This window comes from Coregonus clupeaformis, chromosome 17 (genome assembly GCF_020615455.1).
Source record: "Coregonus clupeaformis isolate EN_2021a chromosome 17, ASM2061545v1, whole genome shotgun sequence".
NCBI classification, from domain to species: Eukaryota; Metazoa; Chordata; class Actinopteri; order Salmoniformes; family Salmonidae; genus Coregonus; species Coregonus clupeaformis.
The window spans coordinates 64045610-64063074 of record NC_059208.1 but is presented as its reverse complement, the minus strand read 5'-3'; the positions used below and the strand labels follow the sequence as shown (position 1 = coordinate 64063074).

The 17465-nt window shown below is 43.9% G+C and overlaps 3 protein-coding genes across 4 annotated transcripts in view; 1 reads left to right on the top strand and 2 right to left on the bottom strand.

Annotated features, from left to right (window-relative positions):
• The window catches only part of LOC123492904 (valine--tRNA ligase, mitochondrial-like), a 12464-nt gene extending 6004 nt beyond the window's left edge, over window positions 1–6460 (bottom strand). Inside the window, exons 1-8 of the mRNA XM_045226590.1 lie at window positions 6238–6460; window positions 5659–5853; window positions 5479–5560; window positions 4832–4932; window positions 4548–4669; window positions 4249–4315; window positions 4048–4145; window positions 2084–2165 (exon numbers count right to left, since the gene is read on the bottom strand). Of these exons, the coding sequence (XP_045082525.1) occupies window positions 2084–2165; window positions 4048–4145; window positions 4249–4315; window positions 4548–4669; window positions 4832–4932; window positions 5479–5560; window positions 5659–5850 (744 nt within the window). The 5' untranslated portion in view covers window positions 5851–5853; window positions 6238–6460. The remainder of the gene's footprint in view (window positions 1–2083; window positions 2166–4047; window positions 4146–4248; window positions 4316–4547; window positions 4670–4831; window positions 4933–5478; window positions 5561–5658; window positions 5854–6237) is intronic.
• A 72-nt stretch (window positions 6461–6532) lies between these two features.
• Window positions 6533–8840, top strand: LOC121586827 (E3 ubiquitin-protein ligase PPP1R11). Its single transcript, XM_041903824.2, has 3 exons — window positions 6533–6792; window positions 7156–7264; window positions 7453–8840. The coding sequence occupies exons 1-3, from the start codon at window positions 6715–6717 to the stop codon at window positions 7641–7643; spliced, it is 378 nt and encodes a 125-aa protein (XP_041759758.1). The 5' UTR covers window positions 6533–6714; the 3' UTR covers window positions 7644–8840.
• A 2340-nt stretch (window positions 8841–11180) lies between these two features.
• LOC121586825 (uncharacterized protein C6orf47) lies at window positions 11181–17083 on the bottom strand. Of its 2 annotated transcripts, none has more exons than XM_041903822.2 (3): window positions 16801–17083; window positions 14485–16223; window positions 11181–12633 (listed from the first exon to the last, which is right to left on the bottom strand). In XM_041903822.2, the coding sequence occupies exon 2, from the start codon at window positions 15436–15438 to the stop codon at window positions 14497–14499; it is 942 nt and encodes a 313-aa protein (XP_041759756.1). In that variant the 5' UTR covers window positions 15439–16223; window positions 16801–17083; the 3' UTR covers window positions 11181–12633; window positions 14485–14496. The 2 variants fall into 2 exon arrangements, with proteins under 2 accessions (XP_041759756.1, XP_041759755.1); XM_041903821.2 differs by lacking the exon at window positions 16801–17083 and adding an exon at window positions 16478–16794.
• Between the last annotated feature and the right edge of the window lie 382 nt (window positions 17084–17465).

Here is a 17465-nt window from a genome sequence, read left to right as displayed (position 1 = left end):
TATCTCCTGTTTCTGTGTAGAGTGATGTACACCCCCTGGACAGGACACTAGTCTATCTCCTGTTTCTGTGTAGAGTGATGTACACCCCCTGGACAGGACACTAGTCTATCTCCTGTTTCTGTGTAGAGTGATGTACACCCCCTGGACAGGACACTAGTCTATCTCCTGTTTCTGTGTAGAGTGATGTACACCCCCTGGACAGGACACTAGTCTATCTCCTGTTTCTGTGTAGAGTGATGTACACCCCTGGACAGGACACTAGTCTATCTCCTGTTTCTGTGTAGAGTGATGTACACCCCCTGGACAGGACACTAGTCTATCTCCTGTTTCTGTGTAGAGTGATGTACACCCCCTGGACAGGACACTAGTCTATCTCCTGTTTCTGTGTAGAGTGATGTACACCCCCTGGACAGGACACTAGTCTATCTCCTGTTTCTGTGTAGAGTGATGTACACCCCCTGGACAGGACACTAGTCTATCTCCTGTTTCTGTGTAGAGTGATGTACACCCCCTGGACAGGACACTAGTCTATCTCCTGTTTCTGTAGAGTGATGTACACCCCCTGGACAGGACACTAGTCTATCTCCTGTTTCTGTAGAGTGATGTACACCCCCTGGACAGGACACTAGTCTATCTCCTGTTTCTGTAGAGTGATGTACACCCCCTGGACAGGACACTAGTCTATCTCCTGTTTCTGTAGAGTGATGTACACCCCCTGGACAGGACACTAGTCTATCTCCTGTTTCTGTAGAGTGATGTACACCCCCTGGACAGGACACTAGTCTATCTCCTGTTTCTGTGTAGAGTGATGTACACCCCCTGGACAGGACACTAGTCTATCTCCTGTTTCTGTGTAGAGTGATGTACACCCCCTGGACAGGACACTAGTCTATCTCCTGTTTCTGTGTAGAGTGATGTACACCCCCTGGACAGGACACTAGTCTATCTCCTGTTTCTGTGTAGAGTGATGTACACCCCTGGACAGGACACTAGTCTATCTCCTGTTTCTGTGTAGAGTGATGTACACCCCCTGGACAGGACACTAGTCTATCTCCTGTTTCTGTGTAGAGTGATGTACACCCCCTGGACAGGACACTAGTCTATCTCCTGTTTCTGTGTAGAGTGATGTACACCCCCTGGACAGGACACTAGTCTATCTCCTGTTTCTGTGTAGAGTGATGTACACCCCCCTGGACAGGACACTAGTCTATCTCCTGTTTCTGTGTAGAGTGATGTACACCCCTGGACAGGACACTAGTCTATCTCCTGTTTCTGTGTAGAGTGATGTACACCCCCTGGACAGGACACTAGTCTATCTCCTGTTTCTGTGTAGAGTGATGTACACCCCCTGGACAGGACACTAGTCTATCTCCTGTTTCTGTGTAGAGTGATGTACACCCCCTGGACAGGACACTAGTCTATCTCCTGTTTCTGTGTAGAGTGATGTACACCCCCTGGACAGGACACTAGTCTATCTCCTGTTTCTGTGTAGAGTGATGTACACCCCTGGACAGGACACTAGTCTATCTCATGTTTCTGTGTAGAGTGATGTACACCCCCTGGACAGGACACTAGTCTATCTCCTGTTTCTGTAGAGTGATGTACACCCCCTGGACAGGACACTAGTCTATCTCCTGTTTCTGTGTAGAGTGATGTACACCCCCTGGACAGGACACTAGTCTATCTCCTGTTTCTGTGTAGAGTGATGTTCACCCCCTGGACAGGACACTAGTCTATCTCCTGTTTCTGTGTAGAGTGATGTACACCCCCTGGACAGGACACTAGTCTATCTCCTGTTTCTGTGTAGAGTGATGTACACCCACTGGACAGGACACTAGTCTATCTCCTGTTTCTGTGTAGAGTGATGTACACCCCCTGGACAGGACACTAGTCTATCGCAGGGCCTTATCCCCAATCTATTTCCTTAATGCTGAGTGCTAAGCAGAGATGCATAGGGTCCCATCTTTACAGTCTTTGGTATGACTTGGCTGGGGATCGAACTCCCAACCTTCCAATCTTAGGGTGGACACTAACCAAAAGGCCACTGAGTGTGTGTTGTTGTAGTGTAATAGTCCTGTCTTACTGGATCCATGGTGAAGCAGGCTCTGCTCCAGTCCAGAGACGCACCAAGTTCCCTCAGCTGGTGATAGATCTCCTCTCCCTTCCTGGAACACACAGACAGAACCCGTACTAGAACACACAGACAGAACCCTTCCTGGAACACACAGACAGAACCCTTCCTGGAACACACAGACAGAACCCTTACTGGAACACACAGACAGAACCCTTCCTGGAACACACAGACAGAACCCTTCCTGGAACACACAGACAGAATCCTTCCTGGAACACACAGACAGAACCCTTCCTGGAACACACAGACATAATCCTTCCTGGAACACACAGACAGAACCCTTCCTGGAACACACAGACAGAACCCTTCCTGGAACACACAGACAGAACCCTTCCTGGAACACACAGACAGAACCCTTCCTGGAACACACAGACAGAATCCTTCCTGGAACACACAGACAGAATCCTTCCTGGAACACACAGACATAATCCTTCCTGGAACACACAGACAGAACCCTTCCTGGAACACACAGACAGAACCCTTCCTGGAACACACAGACAGAATCCTTCCTGGAACACACAGACAGAACCCTTCCTGGAACACACAGACAGAACCCTTACTGGAACACACAGACAGAACCCTTCCTGGAACACACAGACAGGATCCTTCCTGGAACACACAGACAGAACTCTTCCTGGAACACACAGACATAACCCTTCCTGGAACACACAGACAGAACTCTTCCTGGAACACACAGACAGAACCCTTCCTGGAACACACAGACAGAATCCTTCCTGGAACACACATACAGAACCCTTACTGGAACACACAGACATAATCCTTCCTGGAACACACATACAGAACCCTTACTGGAACACACAGACAGAATCCTTCCTGGAACACACAGACAGAACCCTTACTGGAACACACAGACAGAACCCTTCCTGGAACACACAGACAGAATCCTTCCTGGAACACACAGACAGGATCCTTCCTGGAACACACAGACAGAACCCTTCCTGGAACACACAGACAGAATCCTTCCTGGAACACACAGACAGAACCCTTCCTGGAACACACAGACAGAATCCTTCCTGGAACACACAGACAGGATCCTTCCTGGAACACACAGACAGAATCCTTCCTGGAACACACAGACAGAATCCTTCCTGGAACACACAGACATAATCCTTCCTGGAACACACAGACAGAACCCTTCCTGGAACACACAGACAGAACCCTTCCTGGAACACACAGACAGAATCCTTCCTGGAACACACAGACAGAACCCTTCCTGGAACACACAGACAGAACCCTTCCTGGAACACACAGACAAAATATGAAAATGTAATCAACTTGCTTTATCTCATTAAGAAGATGGATAGTTGTAGGATTCTACTAATGACAGTGGAAAGTAGAGAAGAGCAGGCAGAGAAAGAGAGAGAGAGAGAGAGAGAGAGAGAGAGAGAGAGAGAGAGAGAGAGAGAGAGAGAGAGAGAGAGAGAGAGAGAGAGAGAGAGAGAGAGAGAGAGAGAGAGACAGACAGACAGACAGAGAGAGAGAGAGAGGGAGAGACAGAGAGAGAGAGGGACAGAGAGAGAGAGAGAGAGGGGGAGACAGAGAGAGAGAGAGAGAGAGGGAGAGACAGAGAGAGAGAGACAGAGAGAGACAGAGAGAGAGACAGAGAGAGAGAGAGAGAGAGAGACAGAGAGAGAGAGACAGAGACAGAGACAGAGACAGAGAGAGACAGACAGAGAGAGACAGAGAGAGAGAGAGAGAGAGAGAGAGAGAGAGAGAGAGAGAGAGAGAGAGAGAGACAGAGAGAGACAGAGAGAGAGAGAGAGAGAGAGAGAGAGAGAGAGAGAGAGACAGAGACAGAGACAGAGAGAGACAGAGAGACAGAGACAGAGACAGACAGACAGAGAGAGAGAGAGAGAGAGACAATAAGAGAAGACTGAAAGGGACCTCATACTCACTCTTTCTTCCACGTCCACACCTCCTTTAGAAACTCCTCCCTGCTGAGGTCCTGTCTTCGCTTCCCTCGTTCCCTAAACAACCTCCTCTCTACCACCGTCTGAGATTAAGACCAGAAGGTTGGACAATTGTTTTTATATATAGCTTGAAAGAGAAGCGAATGTGAAAGATAATATGGATAGCCAGGTCAGGGAGACACATACCTGTGTAGCGATGCCTGCATGGTCACAGCCTGGTACCCAAAGAACTTTGTAGCCCTGCATCCTCCTCCTGATACAACCACATATTCAATCAATACAACAATACATTTAACCAGATCTCCTAAAACATGTCAAATACATTAGCCATTGAAAAAGCATCACATATATTTCAGCTCAGAGTTCTCATATGACTGATAGGAATTTGATGTGGTGACTTTTATCAAACATGTGCCATTTCATTTCAGCCAAACAGAAACATCTCTATCCAACTGATTCCATTATTGTTGGTGAGAAATAGTTACCAGCGAGCCAATGCATCCTCTATGGCAACTGTGAGTGCATGGCCGAGGTGCAGGGTGCCAGTCACATTCGGCGGAGGGATACACATGGAGAAGGAACGATTCACAGCATGTGGCAGTCTGTCCTAAATGTAGATTTTTAAAACAAACACGGGCATTAGAATAAATATAATTATTAGAGCACTATCACATTTTAGATCTGTATTATCTTTATTTATTGTTTCTAACATGGGGGCATCATCAGGCAATTTAAAGTATGGCTTTATTATAATGCTTGATTCTCTTACGTGGATCTCTGGGGTGAAGAAACCTTCTTTCTCCCACCACTCGTACCAGCTGGTCTCCACATACTCAGGACTGTAGGATGAAGGGAAGGGCAGGGTGGTGTCTAACAAAGGACGGTCAGGGTGAATAAGAACATAGGAATGTATTTAGCGAGAGAGTGGCAACGGAGCAAGCGAGTGCTTGAAAAGACTACTTGCTGTATTATCCTAGTGAAACCAGCCTGATCTCTGCGTTCATGACAGGGCTAGGAATTGCCAGGGACCTCACGATACGATATTATTACGACACTTTGGATCCGATCCGATATGTATTGCGATTCTCACGATTCGATACTGTGATTTTATTGAGATTTGATGTTCCAAACATATTGCTCACCATATGTCTGCTGCAGAGGGACAAGAGAGAGCCATGAGAAAACAAGTTTTGATCAGTCATGGAAATAAAAGTGCTGAAAATAAATTGGCTCCCTTTTTAAAAAGAAGATGGAGAACAAGCTATGAAGGTAAAATACTGGAGTTTTACCAACTAGCGCAAAAAATATGATTGCGATATTGTCAAAACGATACGATATATAGTCAAAAATAATATCCCGATATGTAACTGTATCTATTTTTTCCTCCATCACTAAAGTCTTTAGGACATTCATTACCTTTCTTTTCCCCAAGAGCCGTTGAAGCACTGTACGCTATCCTCTCTTTCTCACTCCATTTCATTCCTTGATCTTCAACATTCTGAAAATGGCATGGATTTAACTTTCAGATAAAAAAATAAGTCTATGTCTTGGTTTGTTATGTGTAAGAGTCCACTAACTAGGAGTGAGGTCACCTACATTGTGTTGACCGCTCAGTATGGCCTTCTCCTTATCTCTCCTCCGCCTCTCTTTCTCAGCCTGGGTCCGGAGAACGGGAGTTGATTGAGGAGGAGGTTTTGCCGCATTGTGAGAATAGAGCCTGCGTGACCATTTTCTGTGTACTGCCCTCTCTGCTGCCCTCACAGAGAGGCCACAAGTGGACCTCCACATCTCCTGCAAAACAAATCAAGAGAAAATGAAAGTAAAGCAAATAAGGCAGCCACTGATTTCCCACAGACTACATGAGTCTATGATCCCCTTCATTGGAAAAATCGAAAATACATTTTAAAATCCATTCCAATCATCTATTTCAAACATGCCATGGGTCTAGGCATTTGCTTTCTGTTTGCTATTTACGCTGCCTGGATAAGTGCATGAACGAGAATTGTAGCTAACGTTAGGTGATACATTGGGGTAAAATAGACTCTAGATAATAATATTTTAAATGCACCTCTTCAGAGACATCTGTCACTCTACAACGTTGCTGTTTTATAGTCATACTCATAATAATATATGGTGATTGAGTGCTGTTGAAATAATACATAACATTTACCGTACCTTCAAGATGATGTGCTCGTAGGCGCCGACATGTTTAACTAGCTTCGACCTTTCAACTACGACCTAACGAAGAATGAACTAATTTGTTCACTATATCTTACTTGTAATTTCTTTGACACCTTATCAAACACTTTATGAATTATGTAGAATTGATAACCTAAACAGATTTTACTGTTTCTCCTTGACTAACTATTTATTTCGTGTCACAACCATAGGAGTAGCGCAACATGCTCTATGTTTCCCACCGGACTCGTTTGTGCGGAGAGCAACCGGAAGGGGTCCGTCTGGGAGTTACTTCCCAAACATCTTCTCGTCGAATATCCAACGAGGAGTCTGTTAGCTAGACAGGGTTGATCACGTTTAATTCGACGTGGCGGATTGAAGAAACCGAGTGGTTGTTGTTCATAAAATAACGTCAGTTGACATTTCCCTTGCTGACAGCTGGTGCGAGCTCAAAACCGACAAGTTAATATCAGGATGGCCGAGGCGCCAGGTACTTCTAGCGAGACGATAACGGAGACCGTTCAAATTAACACACCTCCACCGCCCCAGCAGGTATGCTAGCTATAGAAACTGCTATAATTAGCGAATGATATGATCATGGAAGATAACGACTAGGCTGTTTGTTAGCGAGTCCAATATGCATCATGTTATCGAGTCCAATATGCATCATGAGATTGGAGCTAGCTAATTATTTTAGCCATAATAACCGTTAGCTAGCTCATACAATCATGGTGAAATTATTTGATCTCACTTCACTCGATCTAGCCTAGTTGTCAAGTTTAGTACATTGCCAGTAGTACTAGCAAATGTGATGTTGACTGGCTACATGACCCTGTTGACAAGAGAAACACCCAATGCCTGTTATGTGTATGAAGGTGAATCTCAAACATTGGCTCCTCTCTGCGTGTCTCTCAGGAGGGACGTAGCCTGACTATCAAGCTGAGGAAGAGGAAGACTGACAAGAAGGTGGAGTGGTCCAGCGACACAGTGGACAACGAACATCTGGGAAGGAGGTCCTCCAAGTGTGAGTGTCAATTTCCCACTTTATTTCTGACTGTTTAAATGCAGTCATCTGTTCTCTCATCTTCCCAGCTGGCTCTCTGCGATAGATATGGAACCTGGGGATGAGGTCAATTACATGTAGGCCTATGCATGCTGCAGTTCTAGATATTTTTGGTGTCTGATGACTGAGTATTCTTGACACCCCCACAGGTTGCTGCGTCTACGAGAAGCCCAAACAGTTTGGGGAGTCCTCCTCTGAAAGCGAGGGAGATGACGGCGACGAGGGCTGTGGAAGTGCACACTGCATTCTAGGACATGGGAAAGACGGCAGGCATGGACACAGAGGAGGGGGTGGGGGGAGTACGGTGCCTCCCAGCTCTGGGGGATCACACGCCCACTAATGATCAGGAGTGGTGCTGAGGGAGGAGTGGAGCCTGGGGGTTCTTCTGTCCATGACAATGACACATCTGCTACTACACACGCTCTCATTTAGTTCAATCACTGCAGTACTGGAGGAACAGGACGAGACAAATAAAGATTAGGGGAGAGGGAGGGAGAGAGAGAGCCTATATTTCTGCCTGTTTGATAAGAAAAATGGGTGCGGTTGGGAGTTAATTGTATATAGTACAATCATTTAACTTATTTTTATAAAGAATCATTTTCCTTATTTATTTATTTGACTTAATACTTGATTTTACTTAGTTATGTGGCAGTATCTTAGCCTGGGTGCCAGACAGTGTTCCTGTCTTTGGAAAGAAGATTATGTAACATTGTAGAGAGCATAAATAGTCTAGTACCCAGACTACCACTAGGTGTGCGTCCCAAATGACACCCTAGTCCCTATATAAGGCCCTGGTCAAACGTAGTGCACTTTTTATAGGGAATAGGCTGCCAGTTGGGACACAGCCTCTATCTCTATCTTCAAAGTAATGATTTTAAAAGCCTCCATTAATGCTTTAACAACAAACACTTTTTCTTGTTTTATGGACACATTGTTTTACATAAACAGTAGTCTATCGGTAACATTCAAGATGTTTAGGAGAGTATTTAGGACACAGTTTTAAGAAGCTGTTTTTGAGATAAGCTGGTCTTTTTCTTATTTTCACGTAACATTGCTGTAGTCATTACGTATCACCTTTTTTAGTTGAGTGCAGTGAAAATGTGTTCCTCTCTCCAACCTTTACAGACAATCCTCAGAAGTGTTGAGTACATAAGTCTCAGCACTTCAAATTAAGAATATAGTTGGTGGCAAATTGCCTTAAATTCTGAGATGTCAGACATTCTTTCCAATAATTGTTCAGAGAAGATGATGAAAGGATCAAATGTTATTTTGTATTTATGAGGTTGAGGTGAGAGATGTCAACTTATAAGAATCAGAAAAAGCTCACAAAGCATACATCCTTTTTGGTCATTTAATTCATTCTCCCCCTCTGAGAATGAATGCACTAGGGCAACGTTGGCACTAACTAAAGCTGCATGCTAATTGGTTTACAGAAAAAAAGTTGCCTTTGGAAATTCTAGGCTTTGCATCATACCTATTGCGCTTTATCTGCTGTGATCAGCAGAAGAAAATAGTTGTTTGAATGAGAGGAGATAAATGCCATTTATTTGGTGCTGCTGCATACTACACTGAACATATATTAAGTAGGACAACACAAGGATTTTATTAACAAAGTGGTGCTGCTGAGTACTCTTTCTGAATACCTGTAACTGCCATTTCCTGCAATCTAGAACAAAACATGCCCTTAAATGATAACATAGTGGAGAACCCTGTATCCAGTAGTCCGGATCAGGCATGGGAGAGAGAGATAGTGTTTGAATGAATAAGGAGAAGGTGCATGATGAATTGCTCGCTCAGGCTGTGTTCACGAGTGTCTCAACTGTCTCAACTGACCACATTTCACTCTGTAGGGCTTCATCCTCCGTTGTTCTGAACACTATACTACTATTACTGTGCTTGATCTGTGACAACATACCCTGTGTATAAAGGATTACACACAATCCCAACACAGCCACCATTTTCTATAACAGATACACACATACATGTTCCTGTACTGGTAAAGCACCTTTCTGTACATAAAATAAATCATATGAGAGCAGATTTAATGTGAATAAAAAAAAAAAGGTTTGAACTGTGATGAAATCACTTTGTCCAAGTGTCTTACATGAGATGAACACGGGATGTATGTGAATGTTATAGCGCAAAGAAGATTCTTCAAGGCTGCATGGAAACGTGACCATTGGTTTATTTTATTGGTTCTGGACCTCCCAACAACCCCACCTACAATACTGAGATATTTCAGGCCAGGGGTACATTCACTAGGAACCAAATGGAAGCAAACAGGGGAGAGACTACCAGATCTTGTTCAATAAGAAACGCTCATTCTCATTGCAAAAATGTTTTGCTACAGTGTGCACTAATGAATCAACCCCACCTACAAGATAGTTCCTGTTTCCAGTACTGTACCTTAGTTACCTCATCTCACAGTAGGTCAACACAGAGGAAGATTGAATTAGTGGTTGGTGTCCATGGAGACGGTAGTAAAAAAAAAATATCAGGTCACATTCAGGTACCTGCTCTGATGGCATCAGGTGAGGTTATTCTGGTGTTTCTCTGCCCTGCTGCTAAAAGTATGAATCATATTGACAGAGTGCTCCCTATACCTGACGCATGGCCTAGGCTTGCATCCCAAAAGGCACCCTATTCTCTGTAGTGACCAGGGCTCTGGGCGGAAGTAGTGCACTATTAAGGTTATTGGGTGCCACTTGGGGGGACACACCTTGTTATTAGATAGGAGATCCCCATAGTAACACATGTCTTCTGTAATGAGTGCCATGCGTAGCAAAAGCTAAACTAGAACACACATGGCATGGCCAATTAAAATCAATTCTGAGACTCTGCCATGCAACCTTTAAAAAAAAAAAAATGCCACAGCTTTACTTATTTACCCAGCGGAACTATTTCAGGCTGAGTCAGTACACAGTACAGAAGGCCAGTATCAGGTCTGTGCAAAAGTAGTGCGCTATAAAGGTTATAGGGTGCCATTTGGGACACTATAAAGGTTATAGGGTGCCATTTGGGACACTATAAAGGTTATAGGGTGCCATTTGGGACACTATAAAGGTTATAGGGTGCCATTTGGGACGTACCCCTTGTTAGTAGATAGGAGATCCCCATAGTTACAAATGTCCAAAGTTTATTTCCCAACACGTGCGTACATTACACCTCCATTCCCTTACAAAACACAACGTCGACACGGGGTGCATTCAGAATGACCCGTTGTGGAACATTCAGATAGAAATAAATGTAGAACAAACATGCCTCTCTAAAAAAAAATGTAGAACAAGGAGTCATGTTGGCTCTGCTCGTGGCATTTCTATCTGCAACGTTGGTCAACGTCTGGCTACTGATAGTGGCCATGGTGGGTTTCCATGTTGTTTTGCTGCCTTATTCTTTTTGAGAATCAGATTCTAGAGTCATTTTGACAGTGACCCAGCACTTGTCTGGGGGCATTGCACAACCTCATTACAAAACATATTTCTCTATAAATCAACACATGGAGTAACAAGTCAAAACGTGACATTAAAACACACAAGAGATAAAAAGGCAGAGAGGAATCACAGATGTGGTATCACTGTTTAAAAGGTCCCATTATCAGTACACAATGACTGTATCGCATAACTTTCTGCATCACTGTAAAGTTGTGATAGCTGTATGTTTTGCTACAATACAAAAATATCTGGAAAAGGCCATTGTAGAAACTAGAAACGTTCTTCAAAGCTTTTATAATACAGGGGCACTGTGGGTGAGAACCAGTGGAGGCTGGTGGGAGGACCTATAGGAGGACGGGCTCATTGTAATGGCTGAAATGGAATTAATGGAACGGAGTCAAGCATATGGTTTCCATGGTTTCCATGTTTGATGTGTTTGATACCATTCCATTTATTCCATTCCAGCCATTACAATGACCCTGTCCTCCTATAGCTCCTCCCACCAGCCTCCACTGGTGAGAACCCTGTTCTTATACATGCATACTGTAGATTGTGACATATGCTGAGAGAACAAAATCTTGCATGTAGAATTTAGTGTTCTGAGCGTCACTTGGTTTGTATGGGATTGTGCAAAACTTGCTACTGGACAATTGTAAGATATACATTTAAGATATACATTTAAGATATACATTGTGTTTCTAATCTGATCTGTAAGGCTGTAGGCTACCTTTCAAACAGGAACCATAAGAGTGACAAGACCGATAAATATATGTTCAACTTTGTAGTGTACTTACAATGCAATTACCAATAATGATTATCATGGAGAAAGCCAGGGATAATATACTGAGGCACACTACTCCACATGCAGTATTATGGCACAGGAAATAAAAATACTAGCAAATAAACCTTATGTCCCAAAATGAACAGCAACGAAATCTGCTTGTAATAAACTTTGAAAGAAACCTGGGGGAAAAAAAGGTGCCGGTATCTGTCAAGTACATATTCAAAAGTTCATCTCAACAAAACAAATTGAGTATGAAAGAAAGAAGAGTCTAACTGGAGGGAAACAGGATTCTGTAACAATAAGACAGAACAATAGAACTGTGCTAAGATGACAACAGTGTTATCACTTGGCCTAGATGACCGTGATAGTAGTGGACGTGATGACAACAGTGTTATCACTTGGCCTAGATGACCGTGATAGTAGTGGACGTGATGACAACCGTGTTATCACTTGGCCTAGATGACCGTGATAGTAGTGGACGTGATGACAACAGTGTTATCACTTGGCCTAGATGACCGTGATAGTAGTGGACGTGATGACAACCGTGTTATCACTTGGCCTAGATGACCGTGATAGTAGTGGACGTGATGACAACCGTGTTATCACTTGGCCTAGATGACCGTGATAGTAGTGGACGTGATGACAACCGTGTTATCACTTGGCCTAGATGACCGTGATAGTAGTGGACGTGATGACAACAGTGTTATCACTTGGCCTAGATGACCGTGATAGGAGTGGACGTGATGACAACAGTGTTATCACTTGGCCTAGATGACCGTGATAGTAGTGGACGTGATGACAACAGTGTCATCACTTGGCCTAGATGACCGTGATAGGAGTGGACGTGATGACAACAGTGTTATCACTTGGCCTAGACGACCATGATAGTAGTGGCCGTGTTTTGCTTCAGCTCCACTGTTCACTCCAGTGAGGTGAAGCTTGAAGTCCTCCAGCCTCTACCTCTCCTCATTGCAGTGTCAGCTGGGCTCAGCTCTCTTCCTGTGACTTTTTCTTTGCATTGGTAGGCTCTTGAAACAACTTCCCTCAATCCCTGCATGTCAGGCTTGTCGAAACATCCCTCTTCCCTCCAACTTTCCTCCATGTCAGATGATTGCCTGTGAAAATAAGCTAATGATCAGTTAACAGTTTGTGGTTCAAATGCTTTAAAATAGCCTAAAGTTAACCATTACAGAAATCACATGGGAAGGTCATTAGGATAACAACAGCAGGACAACAACAGGAGAAACTGAAAACTAAACTGGTAGCTGTAAAAGTCTGGGCAGTATTCACTAGGCAGTATTCACTAGGCAGTATTCACTAGGCAGCATTCACTAGGCAGCAAATGGAAGAAAACAGACTGAAAGAGGCAGGGACAACCTCAACTTGATATTTGTGGCTATTATAGCAGTACCCCTTCAGGCAAATAAAACCCCATCATTTCATACTTTCTCCATACACTACTGCTCTCTCTCTCTCTCTGTGTAAACTGTAATGACATGCATTCCAAACAAAGCATTTGATATGTCATTAGTTCAAGCTGGTTTCACACCACTTGGAGAATGTCAGTTCCTTTTCTCTGGTTTCAAGGTTAAAATAGCTCCAAGCAGAGCAGTTTGTGGCAGGTTGTAGATTAAAATATCTCCAAGCAGAGCAGTTTGTGGCAGGCTGTAGATTAAAATATCTCCAAGCAGAGCGGTTTGTGGCAGGTTGTAGATTAAAATATCTCCAAGCAGAGCAGTTTGTGGCAGGCTGTAGATTAAAATATCTCCAAGCAGAGCAGTTTGTGGCAGGTTGTAGATTAAAATAGCTCCAAGCAGAGCAGTTTGTGGCAGGTTGTAGATTAAAATAGCTCCAAGCAGAGCAGTTTGTGGCAGGTTGTAGATTAAAATATCTCCAAGCAGAGCAGTTTGTTGCAGGCTGTAGATTAAAATACCAATATGTTTCAAGAAGACCACCATTGTCCCTGTGCCCAAGGACACTAAGAGAACCTGCCTAAACGACTACCGACCCGTAGCACTCACGTCTGTAGCCATGAAGTGCTTCACAGTTCTATACTGAACAAAAATATAAATGCAACAATGTTCTCTGGTGAGGACGACGAGCACGCAGATGAGAATCCCTGAGACGGTTTCTGAGAGTTTGTGCAGAAATTCTTCCGTTGTGCAAACACACAGTTTCATCAGCTGTCCGGGTGGCTGGTTTCAGACGATCCCGCAGGTGAAGAAGCCGGATGTGGAGGTCCTGGGCTGGCGTGGTTACAGGTCATCTGCGGTTGTGAGACCGGTTGGACGTACCGCCAAATTCTCTAAAATGACGTTGGGAGGCGGCTTATGGTAGAGAAATGAACATTCAATTCTCTGGCAACAGCTCTGGTGGACATTCCTGCAGTCAGCATGCCAAATGCATGCACTCTCAAAACTTGAGACATCTGTGGCATGTGTTATGTGGTAAAGTGCACATTTTAAAGTGTCCTTTTATTGTCACCAGCACAAGGTGAACCTGTGTAATGATCATGCTGTTTAATCAGCTTCTTGATATGCCACACCTTTCAGGTGGCTGGACTATCTTGACAAAGGATAAAATGCTCACTAACAGGGATGTAAACAAATTAGTGCACAACATGAGAGAAATAAGCTTTTTGTGTGTATGGAAAATATCTGGGATCTTTTATTTCAGCTCATGAAACATGGGACCAACACTTTACATGTTGTGTTTATATTTTTTGGTTCAGTGTAGAAGGCATGAGCTTTTTTTCCTCCCTTGCATAATATGGACTACAACAAACAGGTACATAATGAGTGGTGAACAACAAGATACAGAGACAAATACAATCATGAGGTTAGGACTGGAGTCCTTATAAATGCTAGGTACATTTAGGCTGTAGTATAGTTGGAAAACTGTGCAGATCAGGACATTGAGAGAGCCCAGAAAATCCAACAGAGGGAGAAGAGACTGACAGAACTTACCAAAACAAACTTTCATTCAAGGATCAACTTTCCTTTGATGTATTCCTTTGTAGTCAGGTACATCTCTGTAACTTCCCCATCGTCTCTCACTTCCTCATCCTCCACCTCCTTTTCATCCTCCACCTGATCCCCCTCTCCTAGGATCACACTCTGCTGGGTGCTGACAGAGATGACCAGCGCTTGCACGATGCCGTACACCAGAGCAAACTGTAGAAGATACTCCTGGACCAACCAGAGCAGTCCTGCCATTCCAACAGTGGAGACGGAAAACATGGCCATTCCGTGGAGCCACAACTTCAGTCCTCCTTGGACCCCTAGAACCTCAAGGACCAACTTGGTAGGGGGGGACACAGTCCACAGGAAGCCCACCACGAACAGGTCAAACAGGTGGCGAAGGAGGTTGAAGCAGATCTCATAGTGTTCTGGAACTATCTCCCCATTCCAGGCGAGTGCAAAGAACCGGAAGGCTGATGAGGAACTTGGTGTGGGAGATGGTGGAGGGGTTCCATAGTCAGAATACTCCCCATCGTTGTCAGAGTCCCATCCTCCCCCGACACATTTCCTCTGACTTAGCCCACCAGGTTCAGCTGCTCTCGGCCAGAAGTCTGAGGACGGCAGAACCTTATTCCACCATCTGGAGCCACCGTGTTCTGCTTTCCCCTCAGCCTCCTGCTTGGCCGCGCCCAGATCTTCAATTTCCATGGACTGGATTTCCTCCTCACTTGCTTCCCAGTACTCGTCAATCAATGTAGTTTGGTCACTTGTTTGTCTTTTCTGTCCCGCTCCCCAAACCCAGGTTGTTAACCCTCCCAAGCCCCAGCTGCCTCTCGTCTGCCCCTCGTCCGTCACTGGTTTGTCCCTCATGGTTTTGTCAGATCCTGCTTTGCTGCCCCAGGACCAGTAGGAGATAGCTGGATGCACCCACCCCCAAACTCTCCCTACTACAGCTGTCATGTCAGTTCCCTTAGTTTAGCGCCCTTAATACTGCCTGGATTTTAAACTAAAGGACTTAAGAGACTGCAATGATGAGTTATTGAGAACACAATAATGGGTTAAACTTTATATTATTTATTTCAGTTCTAGGATTTTGTTGGAGGTTTTGTTAGACTATAAGCCTAGCTATAGTACATTAGATGAACGAGTCAAATTAACTCTCTCCTTGCCATGAGATCACTGGGAATGACAAGAGGGAATGTGTATACCACAGGACGAGTCACACGACACACCTGTAGGTGTTAAATCAAAACCAACCACTGTCGCTACAAAGCACAACACCAACGCCCAAGGGAGAATACCAATGAGGTTACTCAGCGAGCTACATGTCTTCCCCAAGACATTCACCTTGCTTTACATAATTCTGCTCTTATAACAGTGAGGGCTTCATGCTAACGTCAAACAAATAAACCATACCACAATATTACCTTTTGGAGCGATACAAATAGTTTAGAATATAATCCCTAATACCCAGACTAATGATAGACAATGTAGCGAATGGCTTGTTTAGTAAGCCTAGTCTACACATACATAGCCATTTATGTATAATATGTTAAGGTTCTTTCTAAAGTACATGGCCAGCTAACATTGCAGGGTAAATACTTTATTTAGTCGAGGAATGCAACAAGCAAATCTTCAACTTTGACAATTGTTTTTCTGGAGTTCCTCAGCCTAACTAAATAAAAGTAGTAAATATGATGTATCTTCAAATTGAACTGCGTGTAGTCTCTTTTCCAATTCTTGGTCTGGTGAGGGGAAACAATACAATATAAGTCAATTAATTATTACAAGAAAGTTCTCTTCCTACGGTAATTAGCTAGCTAGCTAGTTCACAAATTCACAGCTAGCTAACTTATTACTTATTTTTCTGGCATTAGCCAGGTATAGGAACTATATAATCTTACCACACATTAAAAACCCTAACAAAAGTTAGACAATTAGTCTTGTTAAATTAAGTTATTATTTAGTTGTCAAGTCGTGTTGGTAAAGCAGCACTCACCTTGTTGGACCCTTTTGGCTTTTGACAGTTTAACGTTAGCTGGCAGGCTAGCCTAGTTAGCTAGCAGACCCCCCCACTACGTCCACGTAGCAAGCTATCGAAATAACTTCTTGGCAGTGGGTTCGTTTGCGTGCCAAATCACATGTACTTAATTTGTATCTAAACGTTGTGGATTCATCCACTGGGATAGTTTATAGGTGTCCATACGACATTAGCTAAGTAGCTGGCTAACCTTCTACTTCAAAACGGCCATGTCGCATAGTGGTTCTGTGCATACCTAGCTGGTAAATTACGCTAGCTATCTAGCTTACAATAGAACGTACCTGAAACCGGAAACAGTTTGCGTACTTCCGAGCTGACAGACAAATGGAAGACGAGGGCCAAATTTCCTGCTCGTTTGTTTCAATATAGATTAGTCCGAGCCTATGCCATCCTCTGCTTACATCGTTGTCTTGTGTACCTTGTGTTAAGACCAGTCTATATTCCTTAAAGCTGGTAGGAACCTAAAACTTTGAAAGTCTTTTCCATTCAGCATACGTTGTCTTCATGTGAAACTCGCAAACGTCCAGATGTGTTTCCCTGAACCACATGAATGTAATAAAAACACTTCTCATAAGTCATTGGTTGCACATTCTTGAGGTCACTTCGAGACCGCCCTCTCCCAGTGGGCCTGAAAGCAACTACATTTGTCATTTAGCAGACGCTCTTCTTGGGTTGTGTGTGGGGCTTTCTATATAAATATTGGGTTGTGTGTGGGGCTTGGCACAGTCGAGTACATTTGTCCAGGCCTCAATTGTTGACTAACGCCATTCGTTCTCGCTGTCGATAATTCGGTTGTAACAGCTAATAGAAACTGTATCCACTGGTTAAAATGGGACGGAGGTGGTTGCCATCTTATATATATTTTTTTTTTTATCACAGCAGTGCTGCCTGCCAACAGTAATATGAGCGATTCAAAGGGCGATCACCAAGAGATGAAAAGCATTTA